The sequence below is a fragment of the Protopterus annectens genome, chromosome 7.part0, assembly GCF_019279795.1.
Source record: "Protopterus annectens isolate FY-2018-M chromosome 7.part0, PAN1.0, whole genome shotgun sequence".
In the NCBI taxonomy this organism is placed as follows: Eukaryota; Metazoa; Chordata; order Ceratodontiformes; family Protopteridae; genus Protopterus; species Protopterus annectens.
Window position 1 is genome coordinate 1162345373 of NC_056739.1, and position 17663 is coordinate 1162363035.

Consider the following 17663-nt stretch of genomic DNA (forward strand, 5'->3'; position numbering starts at 1 on the left):
AGGTGTGTGTGTGTGTGTGTGTGTGTGTGTGTGTGTGTGTGTGTGTGTGTGTGTGTGTGTGTGTGGAGTGCTTGGCTATGTGATATGAGTGGTGCGGGGTTTGTGCTGGCAATCTCCTCTTTGTCAGGAGTCCTGACTGTGGCGCAAAAGAGCATGGATTCCAGGTTACTGATGTACATGCATTTCTCACAGGTGGAAGAATTATGTGCTAGGAGAACAGGGTTGTCAGTAAACATGAGGCAGTTGCTATACTGTCTCAGTATGCCCATGTTGACCAGGCTGGCAGGAGAAACTGATGGGAATTGTCCAGACATAGTGTTCTGAATGCTTGGGCCGACATATGGAGAGAGAGTCTTGATAAGGGTTTCTGAAATGTAAAGTAACTGGCCTGAAGCACAAGTGCTAAAACCAAAGCTAAAATGCTTAGAATAACAGATAAACTTAATCAAGCTACTAACAAAGAGCAATAAATGCAGCAGAATAAAAGCACTTGAACACTTAAGTATGAAGAACACAATTACAGTAAAAGCAGCTGAATAAACTGTACAAATTCCTTTCTTTTAAAGTGGAGTGGGAGGAAACAGAAGGCAGTTTAAGATTAGGGAACTAAAGAGGTTGGCCTTCCCAAATGCTCTTTCTCTACTCAGTACATTGATGACCTAGGACAGGGAGGAGTGCCCAAAGTCAAAGAAGAAAGGGGGTAGTCCTACCCAAATGATCTCACTGCACTACGTTGAGTGCTCAAATGAGATTGGACTGGGAGGAGTGACCAAAGCAGATTTAGAGCAGGGGCAGGCAATTCCAAAGCCATCAAGTTTAAGACTACAACAATACTTGGGAGGGAGGATGGGAAAAAAAACAGTGCAGACAACAAAAGACAGAAACAATAAAGCAAAGACATAAATAATAAAGCAAATACATAAATACTGTACAGTGCAAATTGAGTTGCAAAAAAGTGTACTTATCAGTTTGGTATACTAGATGGCAATAGAATCCAACACCAGCAGAGTTGACATCTGAGGGTGAATTAGTAATCCCTTGTCTTGTGTGAAGAAATCCACCCTGTGAGCTAATGTGATGATTGCCCTTGGCTAAATGCAGAAGAAGAGGGAACCAATGTTGTCTTGGCCAAAAGGGAGTCACCAGCAAGATTTTTGGATTGTCCTACTGACTCTTCAGCAGAACTTTTTCAATAAGAGGGAAGTGGGGAATGCACAGAGCAACATCCCCTTCTGAGAGATTGATAGAGCATCCACCTTCCATACCAGAGGATCTGGAACTCAGGCACAAAACCGTGGAAATTGTCTCTTTAAAGGGGTGGCAATAGATCTACTTGAGGAATAGCCCACCAGTGGAGAAAGCCTAGAAACACATCCCTGTGAAGCATCCATTCACGGGACTGAGTCATGGACCTGCCACACCATTTTGGTTGGAAGACATGTACACTGTCTGCATAGTGACTTGGTACTGAATTGCCAGTTCCCATGTCAAAAGAGCTACTCTGCACAGAAGGTACGATTTCATCCACCCCTTTTTGTTTACATACTATAGAACTGTGGTGTTGTCTGTAAACCGTTTTAGAGGTCATGGACGAAGAAGAGTATGAAACGCTTGAAGAGCAAGCAAAACAGCCCTCATCACTTTTATGTTTATGTGTTCCTTCCTTTGTGAAGGAGACCACAGGCTTGTACCTTCATGGATGCAAATACTGCCCCCACCCCATGTCTGAAGCATCTGTGAACAACTCTTGAGTTGGTGGGGGAATGTAAAGGCATGTCAGGATTCTGGGTAATCTGCTGAATCCACTAAATAAGCTCCCTCTTAAGACAAGGAAGAAGAGGGACAACAAACTCCAGCTGGTGAGCATCCTACATCCAAACTGATTTCAGGTACCATTGAAACCTACTCATGTGAAGCCTGGCAAGGGGTAGCATGGGAATAGTAGACTCCATGAATCCCAGAAGCTTGATTAACTCCCTGGCTGTCAACAACTGCAGAGAGAGAAGGTCTTGGAAGTAACTGACTAGAGACAGAATTTTTTTGTGTAGGAAGAGAGGCCAACATGAGATCTGTCTAAATCCTCCACCACAGGAAGATGTGGTCTTGTGAAGGGGTGAGCATGGATTTTTTTGAAATTGACCATGAATTGACAGTAGTAGTGAACAGGATATTTATTTATTTACATTTGTTTACCTGGAAATTCCGACTGGACGCAGGTCCTTTTTCAGTGGATGCCCGGGGAAAAAAGCTCCACATCATGTACATGATAAATAGAGATACAAAGTTGCAGCAATAGTAAACAACATTACAGGTTGTTGGCTTTAATACAATAACAAGATATTGATTATCAACAGTATATACAGTAAATGTTGCAAGTTAAGATAGTTTCTTGTCATTTATAATATTAGTAACAAAGTTGTCAGACAAGATTTTAAAGTATGTAAAGACAACTAGCTAATTCTGACTGTGGTTAGTAGTGGCGGTAGTATAGTTGGGTTGAGTCTAGGCGGGGGGAGGGATGTAAGGGTGTGGGTGTTAGTCTGGATTCGAAGAAGGACAAAGCCAGTGCAATTTTAAGTGGAATTTGAGTGCAGTCTTGAAAAGGCTGCTGGAAGATAGAGTAGTTATAGAGGGTGAAAGATTGTTCCAAAGTTTAGATATGGTACATGAAAATATGGCTTCTCCTGCTGAGTTTTTGGGTTTGATAACAGTGAGTTGATTTTTGTTGCTTGATCTTAGGGGCCTAATGGAGTGATAGGGTTGGAGAAGGGTTTGAAGGGAAGGGATGTTAAGGGGGTGGTTAATAAGTTTATGAGCGAGGGTGAGTTGATTAAAGTGATTGAATTGTGGGAGTTCTAGCTAGTTTAGTTCTTTAAGGGAGATACAATGATGGCTGTGGTAGGAGGTTCCAGTGGCAAATTTAGCAATTTTGTTGTAACAGGCATCCAGCTTGTGTAGGTCTGTCTGTCTAAGGTTGATAAGTATGGGGGATGCATAGAGTAGGGTGGAGATTAGCTGGGAATTGGCTATGGAGATTCTAACCACCTTGGTTAGGAATTGGCAGCTTCGATATAATGCACCAAGTTTCTTGTGACCTTTTTTTATTGTGAGAGATATGTGGGTGTCAAATCTAAGTTTGTCTATTTCCACACCGAGTAATTTTGTGTGTTCTGATGGAGAGATGATGGTATTGTCTTTGGCGAGAATATTGAAGTGGGGGTGTTTTGGGTGGCTTTGGAAGGTTGGAATAGGAGAAGTTTTGTCTTACTTGGGTTGAGTAGGAACTGAGCATTCGACAGCCAGCTTTCTACAGAAGAGAATGATTCCTGTGTAATTTGTTGTAGTTCTGGTAGAGTGGGGACAGAGCAGATGAGGGTAGAGTCATCTGCGTACTGTATAAGAGATGCTTGTGTGGTGGCAGTATGTAGGTTGTTAGTGAAAAGTGAGAAGAGCAGAGGGCCAAGGATAGACTCTTGGGGAACTCCAAGAGTAACTGGGTGGTGAGATGATAGGTTATCATCCCAGATTACTGATTGCTGGTGTTTGTGTAGATAGCTGTGGAACCAGTTGCAGGCTGATTGTGAGAAGGAGAGGTTGGGGAGAGTAGAGAGTCGTAGCTCATGAAATACCATGTCAAAGGCCTTTGAAAGATCTAGAAATACGGCAGTTGAGAAGAGGCCATTGTTTTTGTGATGAAGTATAGTGTTGGTGAAGGAGAGAAGAGTGGAGTTAGTACTGTGATATGGCCTGAAATCATGTTGGGTTTTGGAGAGGAAATTATTAGCTAGGAGGCAGTTGGAGACCTGGGTGTTGATACATTTTTCAAGTATCTTGGAGAGAGGGGAGAGGATAGCAATGGGGTGGTAATTGGAGAGGTCCAGTGGCGCCGGAAGCTATTGAGGACTGGGGGAGGTGGAGGGTGAGAGGGGCACTTAGTGATCTAAAAAGGGGAGTTTTTTATAACTATTTACTAACATGGCATAGGTTCACCTGGAGGACATTTTAAGCTTAGCCAATTCCCTTTTGGTGCTTGAATTAACATTTTCTGATTGGTCTTACCTATCCCATGGCTGATAATTGTATATTAGCCCTAGTGAGAATAACTGTGATCATACCATAGATAATTTGAAGGGGGCCCATGTAAGGGATGCAGCATTTAGGAACTGCCTCTATCCATTAGTGGGATGAGGGGCAATCCTGGAGTACATTTTCTATTACCCATCCTTAGCACCAAGTTGCATTTGAATATGGACAGATGAGCTTTGTTTTATTTTTATGGATAGTCTGTTCTGGAGGAGTAGTATTCTCTGTGATATATATCTGTCTCTCTGAAACATTCAGTTTAGATACCTGGAATGAGTATTTTGATGCCATTTGACTTACTGATGTTCAGTAGGTCCAGCTGTATTAGAGCAGAGGATGCCTTGTATGCCAGACATTTCACCTCTAAGCACTCTGTAGGATGCTGAGTATAGTGATAAATCTTTGAGGTGGTCCATGCAAGACCTATTGTTTAGGACTTGTACCTTTTAGTAAGGTATCTCTGAAGGTATTCTAATTGTTGCATGGGGCTGGACAGATGCATGCCAAAGTGGGCATTATACAAAATGATTGCCCTAATGAGAGCTTTGTAAAGTGGAACAACATCTCTAGCTTTAGTCACAATCAATTTGTTTATGAGCTGTGCAATATAGAAAGGCTTTCTTATAACTCTGGACATGTTGGTCAAAAGTTAGGTCACTGTACACACAAGTTGTCAAATGCCAAACAACTGGATCCGTTCTCAGAGGGCATTGTCATGATTTGAACACCGGTTATTATTTGAGACAAACCTTCCTGCATGATGGTTAAGTCATTTGGGGATTCGATAACTGTTCCTAGTTTGCAGTCATCTCAAACTTAGCCGGCCAAAGCCCTTTGATATTTCCTTTTACTTTTGAGATGTATATGCCAAACAGAAAAAGTCTCAGCACCGAACCCTGAGGAACTCCTTTGGTGACTGGTCTCTTCCCCTATTTTGATCTCCTACATCCTATAAGCAAGTTGGCAATCCAGCTAGTGATGCAAGTGTTTGCTCCTACATTATTCATCTTTTTTACTCCACCTGAGTAGGGGATTGTGTCAAAAGGCTTGGACAGGTCAAGGTAATGTGGTGTGAACTGTTTTACCTTCATCCATTGCTTTGGTGACAAAAGTAAAGCTTAAAATTTGCCAATGATTTTGTGCCTTTCACACTTTCCTCTGGGCTGTTTTCAAACACATTTTAATGCCATGCATACATGTATGCATTCTTTGATTCACCTTCCTGATTATATTAAATTATATTCCTTGTATAATACAGCACCAGTTGCTAGAATGTGTTTTAAATTTGTAGTTTTGAACAGTCTTCTAGTAAGCAATGAAACAAAATGTATGAACCAATAATGACAAAACTACACATTTCAGAAAATGTTAACCATAAAAGGACACTCAAACGTCTGTCATTACAATCCACCAATATCAGTAAATATGCAAAATCTCTGCAGAAGTCAGTCATCTAAATCATTCCACATTAAATGGATCTCTAACTAACAAAGAGGATGCTGCTTGGAAACAATGTTATACTTCATTGTTTCATCTACAAATAAAGTGGTTGTTACCCTTGAAGAATAAATTGCCTATGTTACATTAAAAAATGATAAGCTAGTAATATTGCAATAGGGACTGAATGGCAAACTGATAACAGGTTCGTAATTACTGGATAACTCTTCCAAAGAAAGCTATTCACAGGACTGCAGCATCAACACCCTTTAAATTACAACACAGTATATGATCAGTGATCCATCTGCATACCATGGGAGTAGAACCCACAGCCTTTTGCATCAGAAGTAAGGCTACTACCTGTTGTGCTACTAGCAATGCAAATCGATTTCGAATAAGCAGCACTAAACTTCTCTTCCTCTGAAGCTCTCTGCTCCTTGTAAATTTTTTTTATGCATTTAACATTTGTTTACTGGGAAAGTCTGATTTGGAACAAAGAATTTTCAGCAGCAGCCCAGGGAGAAATGCCCCAGATGCATATCTTTACAACATGGGTGAAACCCACACAAACACAGAGAAGACATATAGAAGGTACCCTGGCCAAGAATCAAACCAAAGACACCTTTTGTTGTGAGGCGACAACACTACCACTGCACCATCCACTTGACACAACCAAATTGATCAATTTCACAGCAGAAAATTGTGGAAAAAGACAAAATTTATTGGGGGGGGGGTAAAGGCTCAAAACCAGGGACACATTTTAAATATTGCTTGTATAATCTTAGAAAGTTGCTGAAATAGTGTTTTGTTTTACCACGTTTCCAATTCCGTTTTCACTGATTTGCCACAAAACCACAAATTTTAAGGGGAACAGACCAAAAGTATATGCCAAATATTCTGTGAAATCTAGACAGTTGAGAGCTATGGACTCAACCCCCAAAGCACAAAAGTGTTGGTGTGGGTAAAGAATACAGGCCCTTGTATACAAGGTTCAGGTTTTGAACCTGGGTAATTCTAACCACCATAAGTAACTGGGGCATTTTTACACACACAGAGTTGAATAGCTTCACAGTTAATTTAAATAAAAATAAACACACACACAGTTAAATAAATGGAGCTGCTTCACAGTTGATACTAAGGATTAGAAACCCACCCTTCGGTTCATGCAGGAATGGGCATGGCCTGCGTGATTGACAAGGTGCAGGCCAGAGTTTCAGTATGCAAATGTTCCATGATTGACATGGAATGCAGATTTGTCTGTGATGTCATGCATACATTACATTTCACAGCAGCGTACATTGCACAGTAGTATTAAATAAGAATAGGTATAATAATACAATGTAATATGTAAAGTTAAAACCCTTACAAAATGGGTCCCAATATTACAATATGCTATTTTCTCATTTAATCTGTTATTTTGCAAGCTTCCTTTGCCAGAAACAGCTCATTACAAAGAAATCATCCATGCCTTTTAGTTCAGAAGCAGCTGTTTTCACATGTAAACTGTAATGTTTTGCAAGCTTCCTTTGCCAGGAACAACTCCTTATAGTAGAACAGTTAGGTATAATAATAATTATAGTAATGGAATCTAATATGTAAAATTAGAGCTGTTAAAAATGGGTCCCAAAACATATAATATGCTTTCTCGTGTAATCTGTAATGTTTTGCAACCTTCCTTTGCCAGAAACAGCTTACATTAAAGAAATGCCTTGTGACTGACTGTCTTTGCATTGGGTAGCTGTTTTAGCCTCAGACTTGGCTTTGGTGGATTTTATTTAGCTCCTGGGTTGTTTGTTTATTTCAGTGACAAGGGCTCTGCCATTCTGGGAATTGCTTTACTTACTTTTTGACAAAATACTTTGTCTTTTATTACAAAGCTAGTTGATACTATGGTTCCACCATGTAGGTTTGCTTCTGGGGTTTGCCCAGCACTTGTTTCTACTGGGTATAAGCAAAGATACGCATAGATCCTGATTAATAGATCCCTGATGGATGAAGCTACAACCAGGCTATGAAAATTCATCCATGCAGTTCCCAGTTACAAGAAAGGAAAAAAAATATGGCAGAAATTACTGACCAATTTCCATACTCAGTTCTGTTAACAAAACACTTGAAAAAAGCAGGTCACTCAAGTTATTGATTCACTTAAAAGATATCCAGCTGCTTTCCAAAAGAACATGGCATTTTGCTGCTGCATTGGACTAGTTCATGAACCATATACCAAATGCCACAGATGAATACCTTTACAATGGAATGCTGTTCGTAAACTTCAGCAAAACCTTTCATATCATCTCACACTTGCTAGGTCTCAGTAATCATCCACTCATTTGTCTTACTTCTTGCCTAGCCATCACTGCACCACTGTGTTAGGCATTAGTATCATCCAATCAGCAAAATGCAGATGGCATTTAATCTACAGACCTCATCCATCTCTGTAACACTTAAAACCAAGTACACTGGATTTAGTAGCAAAAAAAAAACACAGAGGCATTACGGAGGACCGGGGACAGGTGTGAAAAGGGTAAGGAGGAACAGAAGGATGAAGTGAATGTAGAATGTCAAGGAACTTAAATGAACAAACTACATAGTCTAATTGTCTCCCGCTGCCATCAGAAAATATAATCTAAAACTACTGCAGAGTTGGGCTTCTCCACTATATTATGCAGCTTAAACTCTTCTGGTTTATGTTATAAACTGTTCACTGAAACAGAGTTTTGAAGGTAAATATTTAACTGTGTTCCCTTTTGTATCAGAGATACTGTGACATATAACACGGACTGGCACATTTCTGCTTCACATAATCTGTTTGTGGATTGAGTATTCCTCAAGCCTCCCTTGAAAAAAGACCTGCAGGACCACCAAACTATTACATTGAAATAAGGCCACTGTTTTTCCTCAAAATTACTAACAACAAAAATATATATATCAGAAATTTTTAGGATCAGTAATGAACCTTTTGCTTAAATATGATTAAAAGTGGTATTTTTCATTTATAAGTATGTATAATTCGCAACTGTGATATTTTCCGGCTTCGCCACACTATGAATATTCATGCAGCCAAACAACTAGAATCAGTAAGTAAGTGGGAGGTTAACAGACGTGGCCGTCATGCTATGTGCCAGGCTGTGTTTGGGCGGGGCTTGCTACTGCGCATCTGGTGGGTTTGCGAAACTCAAAATAACCAGTAATGAAACAGAGCTTCACAGTTAAATAAAAATAAACAGAGCTGCTTCACAGTTAAATAAGTAATGAAACAGAGCTTACTGTCTTAAATGCACTTTATGTGACTTGCCACCTATTTTAATTTTCTTAAGATGCAATGTGCTGTTGTAGTGAAAAAGTTCCTCTACCCTAAGATGGGCCTGACTTCTTTGAAATGGCTTTATGCCTGCTTAGCTAACCCAATCAGCAACACACAAACACATATGAATACAACATTCCCTCTTTAGTCCAAATACTACAGCTCATCTACATACAACCGGTAATATTTTTCAAAACAGAATAGATAGTACAAGTTATTTTTATGAAATTTACAACTCAATTCTTAAAATAACAAGCACATGGGAAACCGCTGTGCTTTAAAAAGTCTTTTGGCTTTTCCCGGTTAGGGGTCACCACAGCGGAACTCTGGTCTGCTAATGATTGGCAGTGGATTTTTATGGTGCCAAGTTGCCAGCCCGACGCCCAACCTTCAAGGAAGGCACACCCATTCACACACGCACCTACCTCCATGTCTTTCGACGTCATTCGAGCTTTATTTTTTAAAAATATATTTGTTTTTTTCCTTTGTTCTTTAATATGTTCTAAAAGCTGGAGCTTCAGGGTCTTTATCCCCCTCCCCAGGTCCCTAACTAGTAGTGTCACATACACCTGTTGTAAAAACCTAATAGTCTCATGTACACACCTGTCTGAAAACCAGAAGCTTTCTTCCTGAATTATAACAAAGTTTAAAACCAGGAAATGGTCATGTTTTAAGGAACTGCCAAAATCAGTCTGATGTAACAATATGGCATGAAGTCAAAATCATTACAATACTTATTGTAACTGTATCACAACTTCTACAAACTAGACCATTGAGACGTTTACCCCACTGGAAAATGGATCCTTCTGAATATCATCATTTCAACAGTAAGAATATCAGATTAAACTAATTATATATATATATATATATATATATATATATATATATATATATGTCTATATATATATCTATGTATATATCTATATCTATATATATATATATATATATATATATATATATATATATATATATATATATATCTATATATAGATATATATATATATATATATAGGTATATATATATATATATATATCTATATATATATATATATATATATCTATATATATCTATATATATATAGATATAGATATATATATAGATATATATATATATATATATATATATATGGTCAGTTAACTAAGCACAGGATGGGGAGGTGCAATTTAAAGCATATTATCATAAAAAACATGCCAACAGCTTTGAAATAAAGTTTTAGTACATTTTACTGCAGCATAATAATAAATAATCTTAAAGCGTGCACAAGAGTGTATTTTGCATATGCCTGGCTACTTTGCAAATTGACTTGTACTGGCAGCAGTATTTAAATTAGAACGATAATCAGAAATATACTACTGGTGAAGCAAAGACGCAATTGCCCCAAGATCCAATTTACAGAAACTATGGATTTTATAGAAGTTTAAACATGGATTAGTCTTAATGCAAAACATAAAGCAACATTACACAATTTTTCTGAACGCAGAAGTCACTATTAAAACCGGCAACACTTAAATTTTTGTTTAAAAACAAGTGAAATAATTGCAAAAGTATCGTAAAAGTAAATTACTCACAACAGTCCATATTAACATACTGACTATCGTTAGAAAGAGCAAGTGAGAGAGACAAAACACACTAACAAATGAAGCCATCCCACACTACGGAATAAAATACAAGCCTTATGACGTTGAAGTAAAAGTCAGCTGACAAAAGTAGGAACACGCCTCATTTGTATAGGACGAGTATTACACCAGCGCCGCCGCTAACTGTGGGTGTTGACGATGGCTGCAGCAATGGCGTGATTAGTTTTCTGCACATTTTTGTCTTTAAATTATGTTAGCGTGGCACACATGAGTCCTTGGGTCCTAAAATCTCCATGTTGTTAAGCTGTAAAAATGTGGGGGGATCCACCCCTCTCGCTCAATGGTTCCGGCGCCCATGGAGAGGTCGGTGGAGGGGGTGCCTTTTTGGAAGGGAATGATGTGGGATATTTTTCATATCAAGGGAACATAGTCTTCTGTTATGGAATGGTTGATTAGAACTGAAATTGGGTTGTCAGCTGCAAGTTTGGTGGGTATAAGTTTTGACAGTAGTCTTTTTATGTTAGAGGTAGGTACTGAGGTGAAAAAGAAAAGAGAAGTGGGGGGTTTAGGGTTAGGAGTTGGGGAGGCTGTTGTAGGGAAGTGTTGTTTGTTTAGAGATGTTATAGTTTCAGTGAAGTGTTTGTTGAAGGATTCAGCAATACTGCTGGAGGAGGGGGAATGGACGGCTGAGGGATATCAACCTTCCCTGGGTGGAGTATAGTGTTAATAGTGGACCAGAATTGCTTAGGGTTGTGGTTGGTAGAGTTTAGGATGGATTTATAGTAGAGGGATTTGCCTAATTTTATGTGCTTTTTGGCTTTATTGCGCAGTGCAAGGAATGATTGCCTATCTGAGTTATTTTTTGTTAGTTGCCAGTGCTCCCAGGCCTTATCTCTGGATTTCATTAGGGTTCTGGTGGTCTTTTGTAACCATGGGGCACACCTGAATCAGACTTTGGCATTTCTTACAGGAGCATCGGTGTTTAGGATGGAGAGGAAGGTACTGTTAAAGAAGTGGACAGCCTCATCTACGTTGAGGTATTTTAGTGGTGACCAGTTCATTTTTTGCAGGGAGGAGATGAAGGAGTTGGGGTTGAAGTTGGACTTGTTCCGTATTTGCCTGTGGATAATGGGCTTGAGACTGTGTGTGTGGTGCCGAATTAGGAAAGTGGGGGAGTGGTCACTAAGACTGCCAGGTAAGCAGCCTGCTAGGTAAGAGTGAGGGGCTTTGTTGACTAGGATTCAGTCAAGTAAGGTATGATTGTTAGGGTTTTTGTTGATTTGGGTAGGTGATTGGTGAGTTGAGAGAACCCATGCAGATTAAGGTGAATGGTTGGGAGATTGTTATTACAGGATAGCCAGTTGATGTTAAAGTCGCCGAGAATGATGGTTTCCTGGGGTAGAGATAGAGTAGCCCAGCTCAGGAGATTTTCTAGGGGTGTAATATTTTGCCCTGGTAGGAAATAGCATCCTATGATATTGATTGTTTTGTTTGGGTTTAGTTTGAGATTGGTATAAAGGATTTCTTCATTGTTGTGGTGAGGGGCAGATGAGTTCAGGAGTTGAATACTGAGGTGGCGTTTAAATATCAATGCTACACTACCTCCTTTTTTGGACAATCTGTCTATGCAAAGGATGTTGTATTCAGGTGGAAGTATTTCATCAATTTTGATGTGAGGTTTCAGCCAGGTTTCAGTTAGGAAGAGAATATCTGGGGAATATATTGTGAAACAAGGTCTCTTGGAGGGATTCCTGTAGCAACAGGTCATCCAGATAGGGAAGACTTGTATGGCCTGGAGTCTGCAAAAAGCAATCACAGGAGCTAAACATTTTGTAAATACCCTTGGTGCCCTAGCAAGACCAAAGGGCAAAGCACAGAACTGAAAATGTGAGGAAGCAACAGAAAAATATAAAAAAGTTCTGTAAAAGGGATGAATCGGAACATGTAAGTAGGCATCCTTGATTTCCAGAGAGGCCAAAAAAAAAGCCTGCAGAAGCATGAGAGGAAACAGAGTTTGGAGCAAAAGCATAGAAAAGGTTGGGACTTTTAGGAAGGTGTTGAGATGAGAAAGGTCCTGAAAGGGTCTCCATGATCCATCTTTCCTGTGAACCAGGAACATCCTTGAGTAGAACCCTCTTCCCCTTTGCGACAGTGAGACTTCTTGGATAGTTCCCTGGGATATGAACTCTTGGAGCACCTCTGTGAAGAAAACAAGTTGTTCTCGAGATGGTTGAGGAATGTCCATGAAAGGAGGAAGAGCTTTCCAGGTCATAAAATATCCTTTGTGGATAATGTACAGGACCCATAAATCATGAGTGATGTGTTCCCAGACTGAAAGGGAGAGAGTAAGGCCCCAGTGGAAATACCTGGCTTGTCTGGAAAAGACTGCTTTTGAGTAGAAGAAGGCTGAGAGGTTTTAGAAGGAGCAGGTCTCCTGACACACCTTTTACCTCTGGAAGGAGGAGTTCGAGATTGTTTCCTGACAAAATCAGTCTTAACTGTGTAGTTCCTTGGGAATTTGGGAACTAATGACACAAAGATATGTTTTAAATCCTGCAGCTCTTTACCTTTCTGCTGCAGAGACTTGAACAAGGTAGCAGCTGCAGTACCAGAAAGGCATTATTATCTAATGGGCATCCATTAACTTGGTTTTAAAGTCTTCAGGAAGAAGTTGGAGCCTTAACCAAGAGTATCTCCTTAATACATAGCCAGAGGCAGCAGCTCTGGCACATGCTATGACAGCATCCTAACTGCATCTAATGGAGTGGCGTACCACTTGGGAAGATGCCCTCAAAACAGAGGAAAGCTGAAATTTTACATCTAAATCTGGAAGGCCAGGGAGAAGCTGAGTGGCCTGAGAAAGAAGGGCCAAAGCATATTATTCATATGGGTTTGATAGTTAATTGCCCTAAAGGCAAGAGTAGCTGAAGTGTACACTTTTTCTGCAGCCTTTCCATGTTTTTGCTCTCGTTGTCTGAAGGGAGAAGAGAAGTGGAAGGTAAAGGTCTGGATGGCTTATCAGTAGCTACAGAAACAACCACTTGGTCTACAACAGGACATTTATAAAGGAATTTACAGTCCTCTGGGACTTTATAGACCCTATATGGCCATTTGGGAGCAGGGTGTTGGGAGTCTAGACTCTTAGAAGCATAAGTGAAAGCATCAAGAAAATCTGGCAGAACTGGAGGCACAGCAGAGGGAGAAGGTGAACCCATTTGGAATAAATCATAGTATTTCCTCTGCACATCAGTAACCTGTGAGCATTCCCACTTGAAAATCTCTTTCATATGAGCAATACTCTCCTTAAAGGTGATGCCTTCACCAGGAGACTCATTTCCATTGGACTCCTCCACATGTGATGTATACTCCAAGGGGGAAGAAATTTGGGCAGAGTATGCCAAATACTCATCCTCTGTGGAATCCCCATCTTCAGATAAAACTTGATCCCTAAACCTTTTCTGAGGGGAAGAAATAGAAGGCTGGCTAAGAGGGGAACCCCAGTGGGAAGCTTCAAAGCCATAAAGGCAATAAATAATCCCTGTCTGAAGGCCTGCCAGTAAGGTAGAGGTTCCTGAGGAGCTGGAAGATGTTTGTTTTTTTGTTTTTTTTAAGGGACTCAGCAGCCTTATGGAAGGTGGAAGGATGCGACATTGACCTACATTCTATAACAGTCATTAGTTCTTCCTCCCAAACCAAGATCTGAGGAATACCTTGAGAGCCTTCAGCTATAATATGCCTAGGTTCCCCCTGCTCATCCAAAATAGACATCTGCAATACCTCGGAGGACATACCAGTGGCTGACTCACTGAGACTTCTTCTCTGGTACCTGATGAAGAATCCAAGACAAATTCCATATGGGCCTACAGGCCTTCACTGGCCTCAAGAGGGACATCAGTAATGAGAGGGGCAAGCAAAGATTCAAGCAGAAGGCTGAGAAGAAGGGCCCAATATATCTCCATAATGTCACATGCTAACCTCTTAAGCTTTTCATTCATGAGGAAAGTATTAAGACAGTGAAGGCAGCTATGCAAAGTTTTGGGAACAAATGCCTGACATATAGAGGAAGACTTATGGTCGTGGTTAAGACCTAAACAAAACAGACACTGGTCATGGCTATGTTTATGTGGGATCTGTCTTCCACAATGGCATTTGCCTTTCCTGGATGACATGTAACCTCAGACAGAAAAGCAGCAGTAAAAGTGTAGGAAAAAAAGCCCAATGGGGCACTTATCTGCACAGGCTTATACAGCAACCAACAACTCGGACAAGCAGACTGACGGTCAAAGACAGCGCTCAGACTGGTGGCAGAAAAGTTCTGAGGTTGGTACATATGGATGTAATTTTTATGGCCAACACCTGCCTTGGGCCTACATGCGACATCCCATGTACCTAGCAGTAGTAAAAGGCTTTTGTATACTGGCCGGATGTTGGGATCATTTATGACAGGGAATCACTCATGTAATGACTACTGCAACATAGGAATAGAAGGACATCTGTCTTTTACCTTCAAGAAAATGGGGAACATGGAGACTGATTTCAGTTTTAGTGGGTGTTTACAGTTTTAGAACAGTTAATTGTGTTCTGGATTTAATTCCAGTGCAACAGCATAATTTGAAACTCTCACAATAGAATGATAGCAGGGTAAAGTGTTAGGAAATGATTGCATGTTTTACATTTCACAACTTTCAATGTTCATAGCAGTCACTCAAATGATGTTTAGTCTATTATGCAATTATCTCTAATATGTCAGAGCATGGACAAAGTAGCTTGCATAATTGCATGGAGTAAAAAGTGTCATTGGATGTTGCCTTTGACTTATTTCTGTAGAAATCATGTGACATATGACACACAGCATCAGTATTGTTAGCTTATTGCTTATGCAGATGGACTAATATCTACTTTTTTTTATTTTGCAGGCCATACGTGGAACTATGATGGTAAGTGAAGCATTTTCTATTCTCTCTTATTTTTGTGGTTTTAGTTAGATTCCATGCTGTTAAAATGTATGTTTCAATATGCTCTGCTGTTTTTCCATTACTGAGTTGCTGTGTGTAAAAACACAAGGTGGAATGACATCTACTGGACTCTTATTTAAAAAGTGTACATCCAGTGTAATACCAAGAGGACTGTAAGTTAAGTAAGTCCAATTACCCCTACTGTAGAGAGACAGGTTGAATAGAATTGACCTGACATAGTCAAAAACATGTAAAATTCCTTGAGACATTATCTTTGCTGAATGTTATGCAATACTACAGGAAAACATAATTATTTGCTGAGAAGCAGCAAGGAAATTTCAGATACAGATGCAATGATTCGATTCAGCAAAGTTGTTCAAAAGTTTTACCATATTTTGTCTTTTGTTCTTTCTGCATTCTCGCAGGAGTAAGATTTAACCCTATCAAGTATAGACTTAAGTGCCCACTGGGATAGCACTGTAACAAATTTGTTGAGAAAACCATGCAGAATGCTAATGGCTTTTCTCATAAGCCAGTGTTTTCTATCAAACTACCCACACCATCATTAAAAGTCTTATGCTAAGGAAATGGTAACTGTTATGCAATGTTTTATATATTAGAATATTTCAGATATTTAATATCTCCTTGTTTACCATCTAACCTCCAATAAACCATTTAACATGATGTGAAAATGTATGACCTGTTAGCATAGCCCATTATACCTTGTTCTGGCAATTGTTCCCTACTGTTGTATCTTTCAACTCCAGCTTGTATTTTCAGTTACTTTAAATGTAATATACAGATAACCACAGATTACCAATGTAGTTTTATTCTTTAGTTTCCTATTTCATTTGTACTGTCTGTAAAATAGCCTGAACAAATCATATTGATAAAAAAATAGTTATGTACTCACCATAATGTTCCATCTATGTTGTCTGTTTCTATTTTTTCCTCACCATATGGGTTTGGATCCAGTCCCTTGGATCCAAATTGGCCATTGCGATAGCTTGTGGCAACCAAAAAGCCCTCGAGCGCTCTACCCTAATCATATTGAATCCCTTCCAATCATCTCAGATCTTGTTTGCTGATTAAAATAGAAAAATAATAGATTAGAGAAACACCCTGAACTAGGGAAAGACCATTTCTGGTGTTTGAGACTAGCCAATTGCCAAATGTAGGTCAATTCACTCATCTAAAAGAGGAGGGCAGGTTGTTGAGGAAAAATGAAAATAGATAACACAGATGGAACATTATGTTTAGTACAGAACTATTTATCTGATGTTGTCAATTTTCATTTTATCCTCAACATATGGGACAGATTCCCCAGCTACCTTTTTCCTGGGTGGCCTTATGGAAGGATATTTTTCAGAACCATTGAACCAAAGGAGGCCCTACTTCTAGAGATCAAATCCAATTTGAAATGAGTAATGAAGGTATGAGGGGTAGCCCAGGTTGCTGCTGTGCAAATATCACCCATGAACGCTGTGGACTGAAAGACTGAGGAGGTTGCCATGGCTCTAGTCAGTGGAATGAGCCCAAACTGTTTTAGGCAGCTCGAATCCTTGTGTCTTCTAAATAAAAGATATGCAATCTGTAATTCATTTGGCTAAAGTAACCCTGCTCACCAGAAGGCACAATCTAGTCTCTGAAAAGAAGAGAAATAGTTGACTTTCTTTTCTTATGTCCTTTGTTCTATGAAAATAAAAATATAATTACCTGTGAACATCTAACAAATTAAATAAATATTCACCTTTATTGGTGAAGTTTGGGAAGAAAACTGGTACATTAATAGTTTGCTTGATGGTGTTCCTAAAACAATCTCAGGCAGAAAGGATGGGTTAGGACCAAGGTAAGTCCGTCTTTATGAAAAAACAAGTATGGCGACTGGGATGATATTCTTCATGTGGATGTGATGGCTACCAAGAATATGGTTTTCCAACAGAGAAATTTGAGTTAAAAGGTAGCCACTGCTTCAAAAGGAGGCTGTACAATTTTTTGTAACATCAAATTTAGATCCCAAGGTGGTGAAGGCTCTTTATAAGGTGGCTTGAATATCAGAGTTCCTCTCAAGAAGGCTTTGCAGAGCTTAGTGACATGAATGAGGAACCATCAAATCCAATGTGAAAATTAGAAATTGCAGCTAGCTGCACTTTAATGGCAGAGTAAACAGCTCCCTCATTAAACAAGTATGTTAAAAACTCCAGAATAGTGTGGATAGGAGCAGAAAAGGGATCTACATCATTTCTCTCCAGTTCGATGGACGGCAAAGTGGTGCCTTCTGTGCGGAGTATACATGTCCTCCCTGCATT

The 17663-nt window shown here is 39.6% G+C and overlaps 1 protein-coding gene across 1 annotated transcript in view; it reads left to right on the forward strand.

The window, feature by feature from the left end:
• Positions 1–17663, forward strand: part of CA12 (carbonic anhydrase 12) — a 462957-nt gene that overhangs the window by 96653 nt on the left and 348641 nt on the right. Inside the window, exon 2 of the mRNA XM_044077750.1 lies at positions 15316–15336. Within this exon, the coding sequence (XP_043933685.1) occupies positions 15316–15336 (21 nt within the window). The remainder of the gene's footprint in view (positions 1–15315; positions 15337–17663) is intronic.